General features: G+C 39.2%; 1 protein-coding gene across 3 annotated transcripts in view; it reads right to left on the bottom strand.

Moving 5' to 3' along the window:
* ntrk3a (neurotrophic tyrosine kinase, receptor, type 3a) overlaps window positions 1-23,009 on the bottom strand; it is a 215,508-nt gene that overhangs the window by 61,839 nt on the left and 130,660 nt on the right. For all 3 annotated transcript variants that reach the window (XM_079859110.1, XM_079859111.1, XM_079859112.1), the window contains exon 11: window positions 22,465-22,567. In XM_079859110.1, the coding sequence (XP_079715236.1) occupies window positions 22,465-22,567 (103 nt within the window). The remainder of the gene's footprint in view (window positions 1-22,464; window positions 22,568-23,009) is intronic.

Here is a 23,009-nt window from a genome sequence, read left to right as displayed (position 1 = left end):
TTTTAAAGAGGCTTTTATTTTTACCTCAGTTCTGTTTAACCAGAATCCTTTCAGCAGATGTTTTATGCTTCACATCTGGCGAGTGGCATGCAAACAGTGCAGTGAAAAGCAAAGAGGCAATTACGAGGGTGACTAGATCAATATCCTGCAGAGAGGGCTGTTTTTGAGCGGGTGTCTGTGTGCGCAGGTGTGAGAGTACGGCTCTTGCAGATAGGCTAAAGGCTAATGATGAGAACAAGAAGGACTTCCACTGTCAGAGAGAGAGAGAGAGAGAGAGACTGATTCAGAGACTGGTTTAATTCAGTGGTCCATGGGCAGGGTTCGTAATTGATATCTACTTACTTTTTAAGCTGATTACAGCAAACAGCAAAAATTACAACCTGTAATGTTCTTCACACAAGACTAGGTATTAGTAGCTAATCAATTAAATTGTTTCCTGAGAGGATAACCCCCCCCCCCACCCCACCCCCACAAATTAATTGCAAAGTGTAACAAAAAGTACCAAACCGTGTACCAAAAATACATGTATCACAAGTGTCATATGAAGGCTCTCTGCTATTGTATTACCACCTATATGAGATGAGACATTGTTTTATCAATAGTGTTTTTGCAGCAAAACTATTTGACATTTTTGTTGTGCTGTTTTGTGGAATTGACAGATTACAATTATTATCCGACAGCTGAGATCAAAGGCAGGCAAAACTCCTGACTTTTATTTTCTAACGAGTGCGCAAGGCTGATAAATTCCCCTCTGTGTGGGCCGCTATCTCTAGGCCTTGGGGCACTATAGAGATTGACAGAAGCAATGCTCTGCACCAGGCCTGATGCTTCTGCTTTCATAATGCTGATTTCCCCAACATTTAACAGACAAAACAATGGAATTTGCAGCTTTAAGCTGAAGGAAAGTCCTCCAGGGGCATTTGCAACTGTTGCTGGTGTCACATTCTTTTTCTTGAATTCGAGTGGGACTGCAGATAAGAGTTCAACTATTTTTTTAGTTTTGTGGTTCATAGAATACACTGGAAAAAGATTAAATACAGCATGTTTAAATATATAGCCTGATATGTTACAGTATTTCCAGTTCTGTCATGATAACTCTCAGGAGATTGGCATGGTAATAGATATGGCAATGCTAATCTATTTGCGTAATACTGTAGATCTGCTGCAGAACAAGTACAAAGACTTGCTACTGCCACTATGTTCACAGACATTGATGTGAGCATGTAAGACACACTGCTGCTGCTGCACATATAACATACATGATTTAACCCTCGTAGCAGATCTATACAGGTGGAGCTGGGGAAGGTGGAGGGTTTCTGAAAGCATGCTATAGACTGCTAACAGCAACACACAGGCATTTGTTTGAATGTTGAGCCGCAGCTCATTGGACGGAATAATATCATCATCAAGAACAAGAATTACCAAAAATAATCAAATAATAATAAATAATTAAATAAAATAAAAATTGAATGAGAAACAGAATAATCATTTGGAGATAATGTACGGTGGATCCAATTCAATTTCCAATATACAGTGCAGTCTTGCACTATTTTCTGCGTGATTACACTATTGACTGGCTGACTGTATTTACCGTGCTTAATACATTTATTATTCATCCGAACATTAAATAAACACTTAAATGGACATGAAATACTGATTTATATAGTATTATGTTGCTTTATTATGTGAGAAGAAAGAGCGTGAACGATACGACTAACAACTGTTACATCAGCATGCATTTCAGAAGTGGAGAAAGTTGATGAATTTTGCCAAATAAGAACAGAGACAACTGCTACATTAGAATCACTGTCTCATTTTCAACAATGAAAGTTCACTATCTGAAGACTTCTTGCTTCCTGTGGCATATTGCATGAACTGCTTAGACTCGTCTCATTTTTTTCTTACATAAAAGAAAACATAAAAATGTAGATTGGTCGAAAAGCAAGACTGATTAGCACTAACTAATTGCTAGTTGGTCAGGCTAGTTTATAAGACTTAGCGGCAATGTTTATGCAACTGTAGCTCAACTGGTAGCATGGCACTAGTAATGCTAAGACCACATGCTTGACTGATAAAAATGTATATCTTGAATGCATGCCAAATATCTATATTTACATGAGGGGCAAAAAAGCAGCATGGGATACCCTGCTTGAAATATTCCCAATAATGAATTTGATCCCTGCTGCAGATAAGACCAAGATTAGAGAACATTCTCTCTGCATCCTTTTTACTCTCTCTCTCTCCCTTTATTTACGTCTTTGTTCAGCTGGAAGTGATAAAATCCGCCCGCCCGCACAGTCGTGCACCACCAGTCCCCACCAACTGTAACTCCAGCCATTCAAAATCAAGCATACACGCGCCCCCTCCTGCCCACACACACACGTCTTGACAGATTTACAGCCATTTAGAATATACAAAATGCAGTGAGATGTACGCGAGGGCTGAGATGCCATCAAAATATGACAGAATTAGATCAGAAGAATTTTTTATAATAGATTAATAATGCATCATGAGTGCAAAAGCATCTTGTACCACAAAACAGTACTGCAAATATTATAAAACAGATAGGTTAGAAATCTCTCTACGGCCACAGTACGGCATATACCGTCATACCGCCCAGCCAGACATGAGAAGTATTTGTAAGCTGCTTCAGATCAGAGATCCTTTTCAAAGATTTTCTCTGCCCTTTTCAAAGTCCTAATGAAAGTCTGTGTTCTAACGCTGGATCTCCCAAGCCTCATTACTCCAACCACACATCGCCTGCTGCACTACCAACCTCTCCGAGACAGAGAAATAAAGGAAGTAAAAGAGGAAGGATACAGATGTTGACAGTGATAGAGAGAGTGAGATAAATTGAGGTGTGAATCTCTCGAAGCCTGTCAAGAACATCTTCGGGATGCATTTCACCTCAAAAATCAAAAGAAAGAAAGATGTTTTGCATAAAAGTAAAGTGTGAAATTTCTGTGCCACAAGCGTCACTAGTCAGACATACAATAACGACTGAATAACGACATTCAGACAGAGCTGCTGATTGCTGAACTGAACTTATATCATGACAACTCTCGGAGAGACTGGCATGGTAATAGATATGGCAATGTTAATGTATTTGGTCTTGGCTGAATAGATCTGCTACGCTGCTGCAGAGCAAGAACCGAGACTTGCTCCTGCCAGTACATTCACAGATACTGATGTGAGCATGTAAGACACACTGCTGCTGCTGCACATGTAACATACATGAAATAACCCTGTAGCAGATCTATACAGGTGGAGCTGGGGAAGGTGGAGGGTTTCTGAAGCGCGCTTGTACAAAGCGCAATTAAAATAAAGGTGTCTTGCAAAAATATTGATTTAACCCTCCTGTGCTTGTCCTGTGGCAGGCAAAAATGACAGATTTTTTTAAATGAAATTAATGTACTGTACTTTAGTTTGATAATGTTGTTTTGTGTGTGTTCACATTAGCAAGTGCAAAACCTTTACTAAGTTTCATACCATTCTGATGAAGTAAAAAGTTCTAAAGATGTCCAAGAAAGTCCAAAAATGATTGAAGAGAACCATGTTTTACAAGCACTCCCCCTATTGGCCTTTGATTGTATTTATAGAAAGTCTCGCCCCTAAACTCGCTCCATTGTTTGAGGCAGTAGCTGTGTCAAGAAACACAACAAAAAAGATACAAAAAAAAAGTATTATAATAATGAGAATCTAAACTATCAATGAATCATTGAGAATAAAAAGTCCCAAAAAAATTCTAGACACAATACAGTACAGGGGTGATGGCGCAGTGGATAAGACACATGCCTTTGGTGTGAGAGACCCGGGTTCGAATCCACTGTGAGACACCAATGTGTCCCTGAGCAAGACACTTAACCCCTAGTTGCTCCAGAGGCGTGCGACCTCTGACATGTATAGCAATTGTAAGTCGCTTTGGATAAAAGCGTCAGCTAAATGAATAAATGTAAATGTAAATACAGTACCGATGAAATGTAAGGGAAATGAATTATTAATTATTAAAAAAAAACTTACTTCGTCTGATTTTGAGGTGAAAATGACCTCAGGAAAGGAAGAAAAAGAAATAAATCATAAATCTGCCTTTCTCTCTCAAAGTCTCGTGTCTCTGTGCTAATTACCACCTCCCTATTTCTCCTCCTCCTCCCTATGCCCGAAACGTTCCTTTTCCGCCTGACTGTCTGCGACGTGTTTATCCAGACGGCACCGCTGTGTGTAAAAACAACACATGTAGGTGCCACCGCAGGGTTCTCGTCCTGCTTTAACCTAGCGACTAGCATCATGCTAGTTTCTTCCTCTCCCTTTCAAAGCCTTTTTTGTCATTGTACAGGTACAACAAGCATTAAAGGTGCAGTATGTAAGATTGACAGCTAGCGGTTAAAATGGGTACTGCAGTCCAAATTCAAAATACTGGAGAGAGTTGTTTCCCCCACCCCCTCGTCCTCAGACTCGACACTCACGCGGAGACTTACAGTTTTGATTCGATTTATGATGAGTTGATATCGCGTTCTAATATGCTCCCGTTCATAGAGATTTTTAGATAGTTGTGGAGGCTTTTTAGGTCGGGTTGAATCGGGTTGAACCTGTGGTGGCGAAATACTACTGGGTAAATTGGCAACGTGCGGAATCGCACAGACAGAACAAAAACAGACATTCCGACATGGAACGTACATTTCAAAGTAAAATAACTGGCTGTAGAAGTGTTTTTCAGAGAAACGAGTATGTGAACTCAGCGTGTTTCCTAAATATCTGCAAACATATTATGGTATTTTTATGGTTTAGTACAGTCAAAAACTCACATACAGCACCTTTAAATTTTAATTTATAACCCTCTTAATGTCTGTAACATCTACACGTTCTCCTAAAATGTACAGCTCGACTCCAATTGGTCTGATTAAGCGCTAACAGAAAAACAAAACAACTCTTTAAACACTACAACCCCACATCTTCAGCTTTCATTTCACACTTCAGTTTGATGCCGTTTTGTGATGTTCCACAGATAGAGTCTTAATCAGATTTGCTCCACGGCTGTCCTCCAGAGTCAGTGTCACACGTTTGGCTTCATCTCTTCCTCAATGTTCCCTCTTTCTCTAACCAAGAAGGGCTCTTTTGGAAATGAGGTCCTTCAAACAGCCACGAGAGAGCGTTTCCCTCCCTTCACAATGGGAAGCAGGATGTACTTCCTGCACTTGTCTTGGCTCATTTGCATCCCGGGCTAATTGGCAACATTTGCTCATCAAGGTTCCTTGAGTTTGTAAATGACTTGTACAATTGAAGCCAATTATCAAGCTCAATGATTTAAAATCGACACGATCTGTCCCTGGCAGAGCAGGAATACAGCAAAGAGGAAGGGAAAAAAAACCAAAATACTGGCAACACCAAGATCAATAGAAGGAGAAAGGTTTTTTTTAAGTTTGAAGAGAAAGGAAGGGGAAAAAAGGTGTAGGACAGTGTACAAAAATATCAAGAATAAAACTAGCATGATGCGAAGGTGTTAGGGAAGGTTGCTCTTCTAAGTTAGATTGGAATGTTGCTTATATGGTTGCCAAAGTGTTCTGGGTGGTTTCTTACTGGTCCAAGTCAAAACAGCCCAACAAAAAGTGTTTTGAAATTATTTATCTCCTACAATGTAAATATAATGGATTTTTCACTCGTTTTGCCATGAGAAGAGTGTGAACACTTACAAACGGTTACATCCAAAAGTATAATACTGTACTATATAGTTGAGACATCTTTTTAAAGTGTGTGCTCTCATGTAACAATGTATTTGTAAAATTGTTTTAATCTTGAATCTCTAAAATGTTTCCTGTCTGATGTTAAGAACATTCAGCATACAGTATGTTTACACAACGTTTAAAGTTTATAATACACATGAATGTGCTCATTTAACAAAGTTTTTAGACGTTTGCGTGCAAGTACGAAATAGACCACAAAGTTTTCCAAATGATGACTTCATTCACGTCTTGCAATGTACACTTGCACTGAAAATAATCCTAATCTTAATGAGCATTGTGTCTAATTTTCTAGGTAAAATATCTAAAAGTCCTTAAGATTAAGATACATTTACATGACACAAAAGTGCATAAGATATTAAGACTTGCCTCATAGACTGTATTGAGAATATAAGTTAATTTTATCTTATGCATTGTTGCTTCTCAAGTAAATTAATCTTTTTAAAATAATTTTTTATACATAAAGAGTGCATTTGGCCCTGCACACAGCATTGTTTTGGATGTTCTGTAAATTGTCACATAAAAAATATGACATAAACGCCATTTTTTGTTGTTGTTATTTTGTATCTTTAGATTCGGTCTTAAAAGCGACAGTGTGAACGCTACGCAAACCAGGGGCCGGTTGCATAAACCGCTAAGACTAGTCTTACAAGTTAGTAAATTTTTTTTTCTTTAAGACTGTTCAGAACTTTAAAGGAGAACTCGGCAACTCTAGCGAACTCTGGTCACTTCTTCGCTGATTTTTCCTTTTGTTGTCGCATGTTTTCCCCACTAGCTCCCCCTACAGCTGTGGGGGGGGGGGGGGGGCGTATATTTCACAACACGGTCGTAAAAACCTCACTTGCGGCGGCCTCCTCCCCCTCTCTACCGCTGCTCATGTGCGTTTGTTTTGATCGGAGCAAGCCAACTGTATCATGTTGAGCTATGTCTACCGAGGTGGGTAATCTGGTAATACATCATACATGCGTGTGTGTTTATGTCGAATTGCCGTAAAGCAATTCGTGTTTCACGCTCGTTCTCGTTCTCGCTTCTCACAAGACTTCCAATTTCTATCTTGCCGGGACGGTAGTCCCCAAGTTGCAAGGTTGGTTTTCCGCCTGGGAACGCTGGGGGGAGCGGGGAAAGTCACCAATATCACCAGAACAGGTTGTTTAACCATCCAAATGAATTCTAGACAGTTTTATTAAGTTAAAAAAGTTGCCAAGTTCTCCTTTAAGTCAGTTACATAAAAACGTACATTAGCCTAATTTGATACCGAAAAGTAAGACTGACTGTCTCTTGATTAACTTCTAGTTGGTTATACTAGATCTTAAGACTTAACATAATAGTTATGTTTATGCAACTGGCTCCAGGACTAAATGCATCATTTTCTTTTTTTGGTCCGGACCAAAAGAACCAACAGAAAAACAGAACTACAAGTGTGAACATCTAAAACGTTGCCTAAACATTTGCTGAATGTTGTTCCAACATCCAACTGAAAACTACTTAGAGATGTGCAAATGACAACAATTACAAATTCATTATAACTATTTTACTGGAAAGTAACTGAGACACTGATTGATCCACTTACCCCACTTTTGCTCATCATCAAAATTAAAAAATACAACCAAGACATTGGGTACGTGGTAAATGAGAGTGAAACTACAGTATGTGAATGGCACACGTTGCCTGAACACGGTTCATTTACATTTTTCTGGTTGTTTCTGAGTATCGATGGGGAAAGATGACACTGATGAACAGTGATGCGTCCTGTATGGATCCACGTGGACCCACACACCCACGAAAAAGCAACAGTCTCCCGGATCCAGAATCCTTATTTGAAATGGCCTCATTCTGTATAAAACATGATTGACAGGCAATTATCTTTCCTAAAGCCGATTCATTTTTTTTCCTGGCTATCCTAAAGAACCTTTCCTTTTTTTCATAATCTTAAGGTGTCTTCCGAATAACAAAGTTTCATTAGACAGCCAGCTTCACAAAGCTTCGGGTATCACATGTACGCGAGAGTGGGACTTTAAAAAACACTATGACGGTGAAAGTAGACCACAAAGTGACAGCTATCTCAGAGGGAACTGAGGGAACGCTGTGCACACACACATTTCTCATTCTAATTGCCGCCCATTTATTTATAGGATGTGATTGCCTGAAAGAATGATGGGCTTGTTTTGCCCGTCTGCTAGTCCTGATACCACAGGAGAGTTAAGACGGGAATTAGGCAAGACGTATTCCCCCGGTAAGTAGGTAAATAGCCCAGAGAAATGGAGGAGAGGCATCATTTTGCCTGAATTTTATTAGACAAAGAGTATGAACAAGGCTAGTTGAAAGCTATTGATTTAGCTCACAAAACTAACGAAGTAAATGCTGTGTGTGAGTGTGTGTGTGTGTGTGTGGTAATGTCACTGATCCAGAGTTGTTTTCTGATTTCATTGCTGCAGTCCAGCTGCCCTGAGGTCCCTAACTCATTCACTGGAGACAGGTGGACAGATACTGCTTGTCACAGCCAAAGATGATTGGTGACCTTCCAACTTTGACCGTTGCGAAATCAATACGAGAATTTCTCACACACATAATTTCACCTGCCACTCCTGCAAACTGATGGACGTCAAATTTATGACACCTAGAGAGGGATGCCTCCAGCTGGGACGAGAGGAAGCTGTTGGAATTGCCGTGCGGACAAATTAAATGGATAGTTTATTCAGAAATGATCACAATAGAAGCTTTCTTTCAACTGTTTTTGTCCATGTAATGGAATATTTTTTGGCATTGATAGATTGACAAATGTAGAAAGACAAAATACACTATTCAAAAAAACAAACAAAAGCCTAATCACTTACTTCATAGCACACCATCCCCTGATTTCACAGACAAGTCTTATACTAGTCCCAGACTAAAATGCATGTTTGAGCTGTTTTAACTGAAAGCAACTTGCACTGACATATATCAAAAAAAAATTCTAAGGCACATTTATAAAAGCTATTTAAATGTCCTAATTTAATTAAGGCCTAATCTTGGCTTAATCTAAGCCCTGTTTGTGAAACCAGGCTATACCGTGTAAAGTAAGAGAAATAGCAAGACTTAGCAAGCCCCGCTAAATATCCAGCATCTCTTGATGCCAACAGCCATTAAAATGCAATGTTACAGTTCTGCTGCTGCATTGTCAAAAACTCCATTATCAGACTAAATATTCTCCATGTTTTAACACAGGCTAAATGGAGAGCATGCGAACAATGGCAAGCAGCAATAAATGCGACAAACAATGCCAAAACAAAAGCACTTAATTACCGAGATTTCAATTTAAAAGGCTCTTTAGTTAAGGTATTATCCACTTTGTCCCCACAGCATTCTAGATTAAATGAATGCACGACGTGGCGAGAGGAAACTGCTCCAATGTGGTCTGCTGGCGGGCCGTGAAGAAGCACTTAGGGGCTTCTCAAATTCCACATCTAAAATGCAAACCATTTAAATCAACTGCAACAAGGTTAATCTGCAACTGCTCCAGTTACAGCATATGGGATTGCTTTGGATTTTGGCAGCTGTACTAGAGATGTGTTTGACATTATATAGAAATCGCATATTGGAACCACACAAGGCTAGTTAGGCTAACGTTCCCCAAGGAACGAAGCATATGTGACCTCTCATGGAAGCAACAGAACGTGCTGTACAAAAGATGCCGCGTGAATCCGGCTAAATGGAACGTCTGCAAATCGTGTACGTTCTTTGCATGCCTATGCACAGCCGCACAGGTGTCTAATTGCTGACAAGAGGCTAGGTCCTTCAAATGTGTGCCAGCTAGCCCATTAGAGAGAGGGAAAGCACAGGTGTTTTTCCACAAGCACAGCTCATGCTTGGACCAGAAACTGTTCCCCCAACTGCATCTGCAAAGACCAGCCTGAGTCCACGCCATTACTGCAACTCGGTTCCAGAAGCAGCTAGCATGGTGTGGATAGCTCTCAAAAGGTTTCATGCTATGGTATCACTTGTAATTTTCCCCTGAGCATCAAGTGTAACTGTGAGGAACCACTTTAGCTCTTCTGTAGTAAACAAACATTGTTGTTACAACTCCTTGGCAGCAGTTACGCTTGTATGGGCCTCTAGAATATTAAAGGGATCATGGCATTAGAAATGTTATGACATATAAGAGGTCTTTGTACCATTAAAATATCCTGCAAGTGTCATAGCTTAAAACATCCTCCTCATTATAAACAAAGCATTTATTTAATCAAGCTCCAAAAACAATGGCTGTGATGTTACACAGGCAAATACATTTGCATATGACTGCCTCCAGAGCAATACATTAATAGATATCTACGAATAGATCATCATCCCACCAGGCCCCAGCTACTAGCATTCAGTTGCTTAGCGGCTGACATTCACCTACACTGGATGTGAGCGTTGCATCGAAAAGCAAATAGAACCCATTATAATCACTGAGGCTCTCAACACTGGATACAGTATACAGATGCACGTTCAGTTTCTGACATACTCCACGAACTTGAGTCTGTCGACAACAGGACAAATGGAAGAGAGAAAGAACATTCGCTTTGAAGCGTCCAGTTTAAACAGCTCTGAAGTACAGACTTCAGAAGGATCCCATTGTCGGAAACAAGTAGATGGTTTATTTTAACGGCATCCTGGATCACGCTGGATAATGTTTATCAGAGCATTTTGTTTTGTAAACTAGGCACAGTGTATCAGAGTTCGCAAAGTAACTTTTGTTCAAAGATGAAGCAGCCAACTGTATTGGATCTGACAACAACTACATCACAAACCATTAGTAAATTATTTGGTAAATGATGTTTTTATATGGAGGATGTTTTCACCTACTCACGTGCAATAGCAAGTGGGCTTTTTCTGCAGAAAATAGGTTGATTTGATACAACAAGGGTCAATGCCAAAACAAGAACATGTTGACTTTCAAAGGATATACTTTATTTAGATTGCTGCTTTTTTGCTCTATCTTACTTTAAGAAGAAGATCTAAAACCTTAGTTTAAGACCCAATTAGTAAACATCATGCACACACAGCTGGAGTCGCCACTTTTCCCCCAGAGATAGCTTAGTGTCCCCATAAAGAATGGGAAGGAATCTTTGCTCATTGACAACCTGCAGTGTCAAGCTTTAATAGGAAATCCAATAACGGGAAAAGTCCATAATTCCTTGCCAGGTTTAAAAATACAGCAAAAAAAAGTTAACGGCCCCCTGGCTGGCTGGGGGCCATTAAAGACAGAGCTGTGAACTGAAGGCAGAGCACAGGAAGTGGCTCTCAGTGGATTCATTTATCCTTATCCATCAACCCGAAATTGCCACTTTTTCTATCCCTCTATTTTTTCCTGCCCTCCATCCCTTTCTTCACCAGCTCCTTTACTGTGCCTCTCTTGAACTTCACAAATGAATAATTAAGGAAAACGGCTTGTGATTACACAACAATTATTCCCAGCTAGTTAAAAATTGAAAGATCTCCTCATGAAACATTAAGAAGCCGGAGTTCTCATTTGCGAGGAGCCCCAGGGAAAGAACCATCCAGAGGCCCCATTCAATGAGGACACCGGCCTAGTGTGCAGGGCCAGTCACTGGAGAACTGAACTCCAACCTGAGGGCATCTACACACTGATGAAAACACTGCAGCTAAAATATACTGATGATGGCAGAAAACTCTGCACACTTCTCTGCTGTTGCTACTTCAAAAGGTTGGAGCTGCTAAGATGTTTTTGAAAGAAGTCACTTATGCTCACCACAGCTGCAATTATTTGATCAGAAATACAGTAAAAACAGTAATAATGTAAAATAATACACCTGTTTTCTATTTAAATATATTGTATTCCTGTAATGGCAAATCTGAAGTGAAACAAGATATAGAAACTGTGTTTTTCAAAAAATCGGTTGAGTAAGTGATTTAAAAAAATCATTAACGAAACAGACAATTTCTGTTTCTGAATTGGCATTTCTGAATTAATTAGTTGAGTCAACAGTTAATTGACTAAAACTTATTATCTATCTATATCTATCTATCTATCTATCTATCTATCTATCTATCTATCTATCTATCTATCTATCTATCTATCTATCTATCTATCTATCTATATTGAATGTATGTATGTATGTATGTATGTAAACAAACAAAAAACTGCAGTGGTCCAAATCCCATATGGTACATATAGTTGTATATTAAATATTATTAATTTAATATGATTTTATTACTTTATGGAATACTTTGATTTCAGCAAGAAAACATTACTCAATGCTGGAAATTTTAAGCGGGTTAGACATAGTAATGGACATCCCTCATGTTACTCTCTTGGTTTAGTTGTCAATGTTTTTGCCTGAGGTAAGAGTGAACATAAGATATACTTGTGTTATCAGCTGAATAGCATTAAATACTACAGAAATCAACTCTCAAGTTTCAAAAAACTTTCAACCTCGCCGCACATCCAAACACTTTCATTACCGTACATGATGAAACAGCATTAGCTCTAACTGAGGGGAGCTGTCTGAAAGTTTCCCCCCAAAAAAGCAAATGCACAGACCAATCCAACATGCGGAAGTTCCTTTGAATATAGCATAATTAGTTTCATCAGACATTTCTCCTAAATTTCCCATGTGCCCCCCCCCCCCACCACCACTGGTCTGCTGCGAAGCGGCACCATGTACAAGAAACCGAGCGGCCTGCAGAGAACTAGCATAAACACACCATCAAAGCAGCCATTGAACTTCCTTGTGAGGGAAGTCCCACCCCTTTTTCTTCTTTAAACAACAGTCAGACATTAGCCAAGCTCGAGATATTCACCAATTAGCCTGCTGTCTTGACAGCTGAGGACTGTGGATTATTTTGGGTTGCTACAGGCCTGCCTGTTTGAAGCTTCCTAAAGCAGGGCTGAACAAAGCTCACCATCAGATCTCTCTACATAAGAAGAAACGTCTCTGGCCAAGGATCTACCATTTTAACTGTCACTGTCACAGGATTTTGAAACCATCTGAGGCTTTTACCTCGTCAATGTGGGACCAGACATCAACAGAGCCACTTTTATATAGTCGCATGTCACTGCGGTGCCAAGTAAACTTCATGGCTCATATGTCATAGTTGCAGCTCTATTTGTGGATTAAAAATATGAAGTAACGTACATTTTAAACACAATATTGTACATTACTTTGCTTGAAATTATTTTTGAAAATAAATAGACAAAGCCACAGCAGAATTAATCCACAGTAGTGGTGTTACCGAATGAATCAGTGACTTTGAACAAATCGGACGAATGAATGATTCAGTGACTCAATCAAAGACAGCCACTTGTTGATTCAGTGTTTTTGAATGAATCAGCTGAGTGAATGCTCCAAATGACTCGCTAAAAAAAGATTAATTGACACTTGTAATAATGCAATCTGTAGATAGGGTCGCTGAAAAATCCCTACCACTAATGAACAGATTGACAGTCTGTCTGAAATGTGCACAAAAAACAACAACTATAATGTATGTGTGTGTGTATATATATACATGCCAAAAATCATTATATACATACACAATACATAGTTATGCTGTAACAAAAACAGCAAGCAAAAACTGTTTAGTGATCTGCATGCTGAGAAAAGAAAAACATGCTTGATGCAGGCAGAAAAACAACAACCACAAATTATGACAAACAGCATATCAAATGCAGCAGCCACACTGCTTACACCATAAGTAAACTCAAGTGCCTCATTATCCACTACATTTTAGCATTGCAAAAATGTGCTGAATTTCCAAGGCCATTCATCTGTCCCAACTACCTGTTCCTGACTCAGCTTCAACTTTACATATAGCACCAGGGAACACTGATCGCCTAAGTACAAGTGGGTATACAGCCGTTTAGCACTACAAGACAGTACTTAAACATTCACTTTTCTGTGAGGGAACTTATAATTATGTATATCTTTAAGCATCCAATTAAAATGCTAATGAGCATTTGCTAAAGACTGCTTTCCTTAGGGGAGCGAGTAGAACAGCCTGTTTTATGCCCATATATTTGGGTGAAACTCTTAACGCACGGCCATTCGAAGCCTAGCGACACTGCAAATCTTAAGCCCGCCTTGGGCCTTGACTTTTTAAAACATAATTCTTTGAGCCAAACTAAATTAGTTTGAAATGAAAATCAATGTCATGCTTTGAGTTCAACTAAATAATTAACAGTGTTGGAGAAGCTACTTTGAAAGTGTAGCATGCTAAGCTAAAAGCTAATCATTTAGTCAAGCTACAAGCTACTGTTTTGTAGCAACTACTTAATTTACTTTGATTTAACAGGGACTTAAATCAATCAATCAAATACTGCAAATAGAATGAAAGAGAGAGGACTGTTTAGAATGAATTGATTCATTTAAATAAATCAACCTTTCCTGTGCTGCAAATGAGAAAAAGGACCTTTAGGATGAACCGACTCCCTAGAATGAATCAAACATTCCAACACATGAAAGAGAGTAACATTTAGAACAAACCAATTCACTTCAATGAATCAATCTTTCATGTGCCACAAATGAGGAAGTAGACCTTTAGGATGAACCGATTCACTAGAATGAATCAAAAGCCGCTTTCCCACTGTTGAGCCAAACCGTTCTCGTTGCTTAACCATTCCATTCTTTGCCGATCTGGCCCAGTCAAAATTTCCAACAGTATTTTCTAACACAGTTTAGGACAGATCAATTTACTACTAACAAACTACATCGCTAATTGGTAGAAAAGTAAATAGTCTTGCAAATGTACTTTGCAACTGCTGATGCAATTCCCTCGTCTGTGAATTTTAATGGGGTCGAAAAAACCCGCCACAGTTGGCATCCATCAATGTTCCAAATCTGTTTTGTTGTTGTATGGATGTACTAAGATGTAACAAGCATTCAAGCCCTGCGAAAGTCAACACATTCCCAGGACGACCCTGGCAGAAGCTCAGATGGAGTAGCTTGCCCGAGGAGTCCCACAAGCCTCCTCGGTCGGCCTTCTTTTCATTAGGGTCCTGTCTTTGATACTGCAGCGATTATGAAGGCTCTGCCCCTTCATCGCTCTGTTCTATTTCTAGGACAGTGACAGTGGAGGAGAGCCAGATTCTCCAGGGTTCTTCTCATCTATCTTTAACTGCCATACAGTAAATAAATAAAAGGGTCTGAGGGGCTCCTGTTTTGTTTCAGAGCAAAGAAACAATGGCAGATGGGAACGAGGCCTGTGGGCGATGGAAAACAGTGCCATTTTCTCCGTCTTAAGCCCTGCACATAAAGATAGAAAAGAAGTTGATCTGAATGCAGAATTTTTCATGTTTCGTACAAATGTACATCTGGCTTTGAGGAGCTTTTCGCAGTGATGTATAAAACAGGACATGTCTACAATAATACATAGATTCTTGGCAGCATGCTATCAATGTTGGCTAGCTGACCGGTACGTCTGGGTAGATAAATCCCTCCTGTTTGCATTCTATTGAATAAAACATGGATTATGCATTTGTTTGGCCACTATGACATGTTCATTGATTTTAAAATATGATATAAAGGCATTTCAATCTTTAATAGGCTGTTAAATATACAGTAGATGGCCATTAAACTGCATTAAGGTGGCTGCCAAAACAATATGAATGCAAAAGTATATTATACACACACACACACGTCTATATACATTCACATATGTTTATTTCATATACAGTACAGGCCAAAAATTAAGATTTTTAAAAAAAAAATACAGTAAACAACAATATTGTAAGGTAACTGTTTTCTATATTTCTATATTTTAAAATATAATTTATTCATGTGATGGCAAAGCTGAATTTTCAGCATCATTACTGTCACATGATCCTTCAGAAATAATTATAATATGCTGATTTGGTGCTCAGTTATTATTGGTACTCAATTATTAATAATGGTCACTATTGTCAAATGTTGAAAATGTTTTTGCTACCCAATATTTTTGTAGAAACTGAGATACTTTTTTTTTCAGGATTCTTTGAATAGAATAGAAATATACAATACACAAATTAGTAGCAATTAATATTATAATTTTCAATGATCAAATTTAAAATATTCATAAATTAAAACCAAAAGTATTAAATAAACTTTTCAAATAACATACATCCTAAAAAATGCAGGGTTGTTTTAACCCAAATTTGGATCAAATGTGGACGAACCCAACCGTTGTGTTAAAAAATGTAATAAAAAAAATTAACCAAAGGCTGGGTTTGTCCATTTTTGACCTGAATTTGGGTTGAAACAACCCAGCATATTTTAGTGTGTATGTAAATTTGTGAAATCTTTGTGGTTCTTTATACTTTCATCAGAATAGAGGACTACATGAGCACTCTGAGCAGTGCTGCTCCTCCCTCCTCTGGTTCCATGGCTGAGAGCCAGTCAGGAGTGATATACTTTGTTTCACTGGTGTGTGCTAATCGCCCTTCGTCGCTACACAGGTAATGGTGCACAAAGGAACGGAAAAACCCCTGTGACAGACGTTTGGGAAGGTGGATGTGGGGAAAGGGGAAGAGAGTGCACCCAGCACCAGGAAGCTGAAGGGAAAGTGTCAGGGTGACAGAGCCCGGGATAGACTGAAGGCGACCGAAGCGGACAGGGTGGAGGTGCTCGGGGCTGAAAGCGGTTGGTTAGTCACAGAGGAGACGGGAGAGAGTCGTGGTGTGAGTGTCAGAGTTTAATAAGATGCCTGTCAGGCCCCGCCCCAGCAGTTCACTGGCTGACACGTGGATGCCGGTTCCTCGGAGCGCAGGTGTCTGCTCTCATGCGGCGGGGGTCATGGGAGGTAGAGGTAGACACCGCGGAAAAATGGACAGTGACAAATGACAGTGCAGTTCAGGCCATCAACTGGCAACTCCAATCAACTGTGGAGAGAGTGAGATCCCGACTCTGTAAGCCGGCTAAGCAGCAGGTAGAGATGGCAGTGGATTGAATGTTGTGTGTTATTGATCTTGATTTTTAAGTAGTCCGGCACAATTAGTCCCATGATGCTCTCATCAAAGCCAGCATGTAAAGTAAAAACAAGCCACCACTGATTAAAAATGGAGCAAGTATTGGTACCCAGGTGCAGGCCATAGCATTGCTTTTTGCACCCGAATAGTCCAATGGAGTCAACTGTGACAAACCTATGCAAATGTAAATACTAGTAGTTTTAATTACTAATTATATAGAGTAAAAACTTCCGAATGTCTTTAGTGACCATGTTGTAGAGAAATAGTGCAAAGTGTAAGAGATCATCTGTTTCTGTTTTGGGTGTGTTTTGCACATGTTTAGTTCAGTTTCCAGTTTGTTTCCATTGTTTTTCATTGATTGTGTGTAGTTGTCCAATTTCATTGATTAGTTTGCCTGGTTATTTAAGCCTTGTGTTTCTTTCTGTTTATTGTCTGTCCTGGTCAGATATTGTTTGGTTGTTCTGTTCGAGTTGCTTTAGTATTCTGAGTATTTTGTTATTTTTAATTTGTGTCCCATAAAATAATTGTTGATCCTACCTTTTTTATCACTGCTGAGACCACACGCTGACACAAAGTGTGTGTGTGTGTATATACATAGTACATTCTTGTTTAACCTTTATTCTGAAGAAAAGCCAAGCACATCACACTCAGTGCTCTGGAAAAATTGAAAACATTGCCTTTGCTTTATAATTTCATAATGCTAATATTGTTATGTTGTCCTGGTTCAAAGTTAAGCATCACCTAAAGCTTCCTGGGCAAAGAATGAGATTGTATTTAGATACAAAGCCACTGCTAAGAGGTAAAAAAAAAAAAGAATTTTATTCCATTCGCCCTTTTGGCAGGGAATCTATCGTTGAAGGACGACAAGCAGCAGATGCTTAATAGAATCATTTGTTCTCTTGTCCTGTTCTTTTTGTTTTAAAAGCCTCTTTTTCCTCTCTTCTTCTTCCGATGTTATATCACCAGATGAATCTCTGCATTCCCTAAAGGGAAGGTGCTGAACTCTGAAATAGCACAGCCAGTTTCTTTACATCAGATAAAAATGGACACAAGTAAAATATGAATGTGGTTCCAAGCCCACCAAGAATCACAAACAAATGGATGAGACCTGTAGTCTTTGTAGTCTCCACTGTGCAACCATAAATCAAGTAGTTTTCATGTGCTTGTGCAAAATGCAAGTAGGTTTATAGTGAAAAAAAGGAAGGAAAACAAAGAAAGGAGGGAAGGGGGAAAAAAACGCAAAAGCTGATAGAGAGTAAGTTACTAGGAGGGTGGAAGGAAAAAAGAAAGTAGTAAGGAAGGAGGGTGGGAGAAAAATGGAAAAATGGAAGAGAGAAGGAAGGAAAAAAGAAAAAGTAGGAAGAGAGTAAGGAAGGAAGGAAGGAAGACAAAGAAAAAAGAAACAATAAAGGAAGTAGGAAGCACATTAACAAAAAAATTGGGAAGGAAAAAAGAAGGAAAGAAATGAACAAAGGAAGGGAAGGATGAAAGAAAGAAAAAAGGAATGAAAGAAGCAGGCAAAAAACATAGGCATACAGAAAAGTTCCAAGTAGGAAGGAAGAAAGAAAGAAAGAAAGAAAGAAAGAAAGAAAGAAAGAAAGAAAGAAAGAAAGAAAGAAAGTAGTAAAGTAGGAGGGAGGAAGGAAGGAAGGAAGGAAGGAAGGAAGGAAGGAAGGAAGGAAGGAAGGAATATCAAAAATGGAAGGGGAAGTAGGGGAAAGATAGAAAAAAATGGAAGAGGAAGGAAGGGGAAAAATAAAGAAGGAAGGAAGACACACAGAAAGTAGAGAGACAGAAGCTCAAGAGAGAACCTAGAGAAAGACATTTGTTTGACGGTGCAACAATAAAATGGGTCATTTCCAGCTAAAAAGACGGAAACATAAAAAAAATAAAAAAATTGCTTTATATGGGAGATTTCACAGTAAAGCAAACTCAGCAGACTACACCTGCTGAGGTCAGAATCAAATCACTTCTGTGAAGCAGCGAGGCCAGAACTGAGGAAAGCTGAAGAGAGTGTGTGTGTGTGTGTGTGTGTGTGTTGGGTGGATGAATCCACTGCAGGTTGGCCATCTATAATCGATCACCGATTACCACCCTTGTCAATGAGAACAAATGAGGTCGCACATGGGTCCTCTTTCCTCATCTCCTCTTCATTATGCTGTTCAAAAAGATCGGTAATTATAACCCGAAACCTCAACACAGAAATAAATCAAGCATGCTGCGCGTCAGATGTAAAAATCCAGAATGAACACTATCCAACTGGTGTCACACTAGCCTTGCTGGAGTTTAATCAGGGTCCTGCTAGCACACAATCTCTCATTAGATGCACTGGAGCATTATAGATGAGGGAAAGGAAACTGGGAAACAACCTAGGGAGGATTTCTATGGGTTAATCTCTGCAACAACTAACAACTAAAGCTTGAGATGAAGGAACTTGGCTTGCTTTGTATCTCAGTGATGCTAGCATGAATGCTAACATGTTTTAAAAGGGACCAAACAACGACCAAACTATCTATCTATCTATCTATCTATCTATCTATCTATCTATCTATCTATCTATCTATCTATCTATCTATCTATCTATCTATCTATCTATCTATCTATCTATCTATCTATCTATCTATCTATCCATCCATCCATCCATCCATCCATCCATCCATCCATCCATCCACATAATACTGTAGCTCCCATTACCATTATTGCTGCACAACAATTAAGCATCTCAAGGATAAACTTCCAAATCATTCATTACAAGAGATAATAATCTATGGCTCATGAATTCATGCCTTAGACTCGTAAAAGAGGTCTTTTGGGGTTAAGTAAATCATTCTTTACTGTGAAGTGGAACGGCATCTGTTTTAAACACACTTTTAATTGACTGGCACACCATGAAAGTATTCGAGGAAAAAACATCAACAAAGAGTTAAAAAAACAAAAAAGTGACAAAAACAATCAGATATAAGTAAATCACAGGAAGTGTGATGTGCTATTGATGTTTTCAGATCATTTATTCTTTAATGAGCAATATGCTCCGAGTCGATTAAATAGACTGCCACGAGTAACCTGAAGTGGAGCTCCATATCCGCAGAAATGAAGTCTGGGAGTGGAGAACTACTACGGCTGTCTATTTTATTGAACCAGAAGGATGAATGCAGGCACTGGAGCTACAGATCTCTCATACACACACACATATATATTTTACACACATATTCTCTCTCAGATGTAAGGACTTTAAAGAGAGAAAAAAAAAGATTTTTCCATTTGTGTGAGAGCCCTGCTGTCAGATTTAAGATGGTAATAATGGGATCTCACTGCGAGCCCTCAGAGAAAGTTTAACTCAGATGTAAGATGCAGGCTGGAATAAGAATCAGGAGACGGGGTGCTTTAAACACCCTGCGGTCCTGCTATAGAGAGCCAGTGGAGCCAGGTAGCACTTGCAGATGAACAAAGACTGGACCAAGATCTCTTAAGATACCTCTCTCTTCTGGTCTCCAACAGGAAGCATTTGAGGAGACATAGAAAGTGATGTACCGCCAAAAACATCTAAAATTGAGACAAAAAGCACTATCTGCCTGAACAGCTTGATCTACAAGTACTTCAGAGAAATACTAATGTTTTTTAAAGGACTTTTGTGCGTCCCCTGGACCAAATTTCTTTCTCTCACCACAGGAGTAGATTAAGATTATTTACGGCTCAGTTCATATGAACAACTCTCATTCATCGCACTGGATGAGAACCAAAAGAATCATGTAAAGTCTCAATACCAGAGCAAAAACAGCTTTTTCTACAGCTCTCAGCCGAGACAGTCGGACAGAAAGGACTACTGTTTGATTTTGAATAAAGGAATAATAAAATCGCTGAATAGGGTGACAGAAGGCCACATTTTATCCCCAGGCGCTTACGGCTCTGAGGTCAGACTTGAGGGCCAAAGTAGAAACAAGGCCAAGAAACGAAGTCTGATACTATAGCAGCATTTAGCAGAATGCGGGAACTGTGCCTTCAAGAAACTAAAAATTTAAAAAAGATATAACTCATATCAATTTAAAAATACCAAAAGTTCTTGAATATGTGTATGTGTATTGAAAACATATACACCTGTATACTTGTATATGTTTTCATACGATAAAAAAAAAAAAAACATAAAAACACACAATGTCTATCAGCACAATAGCACTCACTGTCATGTTTGTTACACAACAATTAAGCAACTTAAGGATATAAAAAGTGCTAAATGCAAATTATTCAGCTAATATTCACAAGTTCCCAATAATAAGCCATAGCTCATGAATTTACCCAATAAATTCTTGTAAAAGAGGCCTTTTACTAGAGTATGCGGATGTTCTTTCTTTCATACTTTCTTTCTAGAGTCTGAATAACGGGGTACAAGCAAACCAAAGCACAACAATCATCTTCCTGTAATTTGCTGGAGACCCAAACAGCCGGAACAAGTCGGATCGAGCCGGAACAGGCTGCCGGACTTCTTCCAGCGCCATCCAGAGCTCTCCTCCCTCCTCCATTCTCTTGCTTAATTCCACATCCGTTTAAGTTATCGGCTTAATCTCCAATTAATTAGCTTAGTTAAAAAAGGATTGAGAGTTCTCGCTTTCTGTCAACAAGAGTGGGGGGTAACAGACGGAAGAGGGTTCGAGGGTATAAAGGGATTGGTGGAGAGAAGAGACAAGGGTAGCGGTTGTAAAACACTGTAGAAAGAGAGGAGGGGGAAAAAAAGAATGTCCCCGTGGGAACCAAAGTGCAACGGAGAAAGTCAATGAACGTGGCATTGTGCCAAGGCAAGAGTCAGCCAACACGGCACACATTCATTTAGAGCTCTGTCTGTGCCGTAGCAGGGACTTATGGGTACTCTGACACTGCTACCACCAGACAGAGCCAATGATTAGATTCCAGTTGATGTTGAATGAAAAATATAACATGGCAAGAGGCTCCAGGGACTGAAAGCATCACATTAATTATCCCTTTGATACATGAGCATTTTGTTGGTTGTATTGTAATTGGTGTTGCATGGTTCCACACGAGCCTACATGTCACATGCAATGTTCACTGCGAAGCCATTAAATGACGTCTGGATGACTCATATTTACAATGACTGAGGTGTCAAGGGGGAAAATGTGAAATTTCTGGTTTTTATGTCAGAGCTGGGATACAAAACAGGGTTGTTTCCCACTACTCTGGCTAAAAAAGTAGCCAAAATGCATCATGGGTTGCCAAACCGATCATGCTTTGGAGGATTCTGAGAGGAGAGAGGAAAACAACAACGCTGCCAAACCCATTGGAGAATCAGGAAAGCATGACTGAGCCTAGCATCCCGCCATCCCAGCACGTAACCAAGGCGATGGCTAACTACGGCGTCCTCTAACTGCTCGCCAGCAACGCATAGGCTTTGGAACTCGGACAAACCCAAGGGTCCATCCAGCACAGTGACATATGAATCCTATTTAGGGACTAAAAGCGTGGCTGAAACTCCATCAGGCTCATTATTTCTTGAAATCGGTAAACACGACACCCATTTTGGCTCAGTTTAATGAACAACTAAAAATGTATATACACGTTCGAACCCCCACAAATAAACATTTGCAAAATACAACCTGCCTAGCTGAACACGCGACGCTCAACTCAACAGTTTGAGTCAGAACAAACTGCTAAAATAGAAAGCATAATAATTAGCATATCATTTTTCTTCTTCCTACAAACCACAGTTGTTGGTACCAAAAAAAATTAATCAGTTGATGTCACACTTATTCACTAATAAAGCAACATGCCAAGTTTCCCGCTGAATAGTTTACACTGGCTTACCTTTCATGCCAAACTTTGAACGTCTGCCATATTTGTTGATTAGCACAAACATAACGACTAGGAGAACGCAGGCAAAGCCAGCCAAGCCAACCGCAATCGACACCTAGAGAATAGAGAAGCAGGAGACACAACATTTAATTTATTTAAAATTTAAAAGTGCTTAGCTTAGCTTTAACAGGTTTAAAGTGAAACAGGATCATTTTTAGAACATAAAACTAGCATACAGCTTACTGCAGAGTATAAACTGTTTACTACCTACTAATTCAAATAAAATTGTGTAATACTACTCAATATGGAAGGATAAAACTAACATTAGCATGCTACATTGTTGTCACGTGTTGTCTCTTAACACTGCATGTTAAATTCACACAGTACATTTTGACTTTGTAATTAAAGTTTGTAAATTCTTAACTTGTGACAGTCGGATCAAAATAATGGGTAGCATTTACTAAGTGTGTGCGCACGCATTTGTGTGGGAAAACTGTTTCCTGACAACTTTCATTCTAAATTTCATTCTAAATGTATGAAAAAATGTAGGAACAACA

The sequence above is a fragment of the Squalius cephalus genome, assembly GCF_949319135.1.
Source record: "Squalius cephalus genome assembly, chromosome: 23".
NCBI lineage: Eukaryota > Metazoa > Chordata > Actinopteri > Cypriniformes > Leuciscidae > Squalius > Squalius cephalus.
Note: the sequence above shows the minus strand (reverse complement) of the source record. Positions and strands in the feature narration are given on the sequence as shown.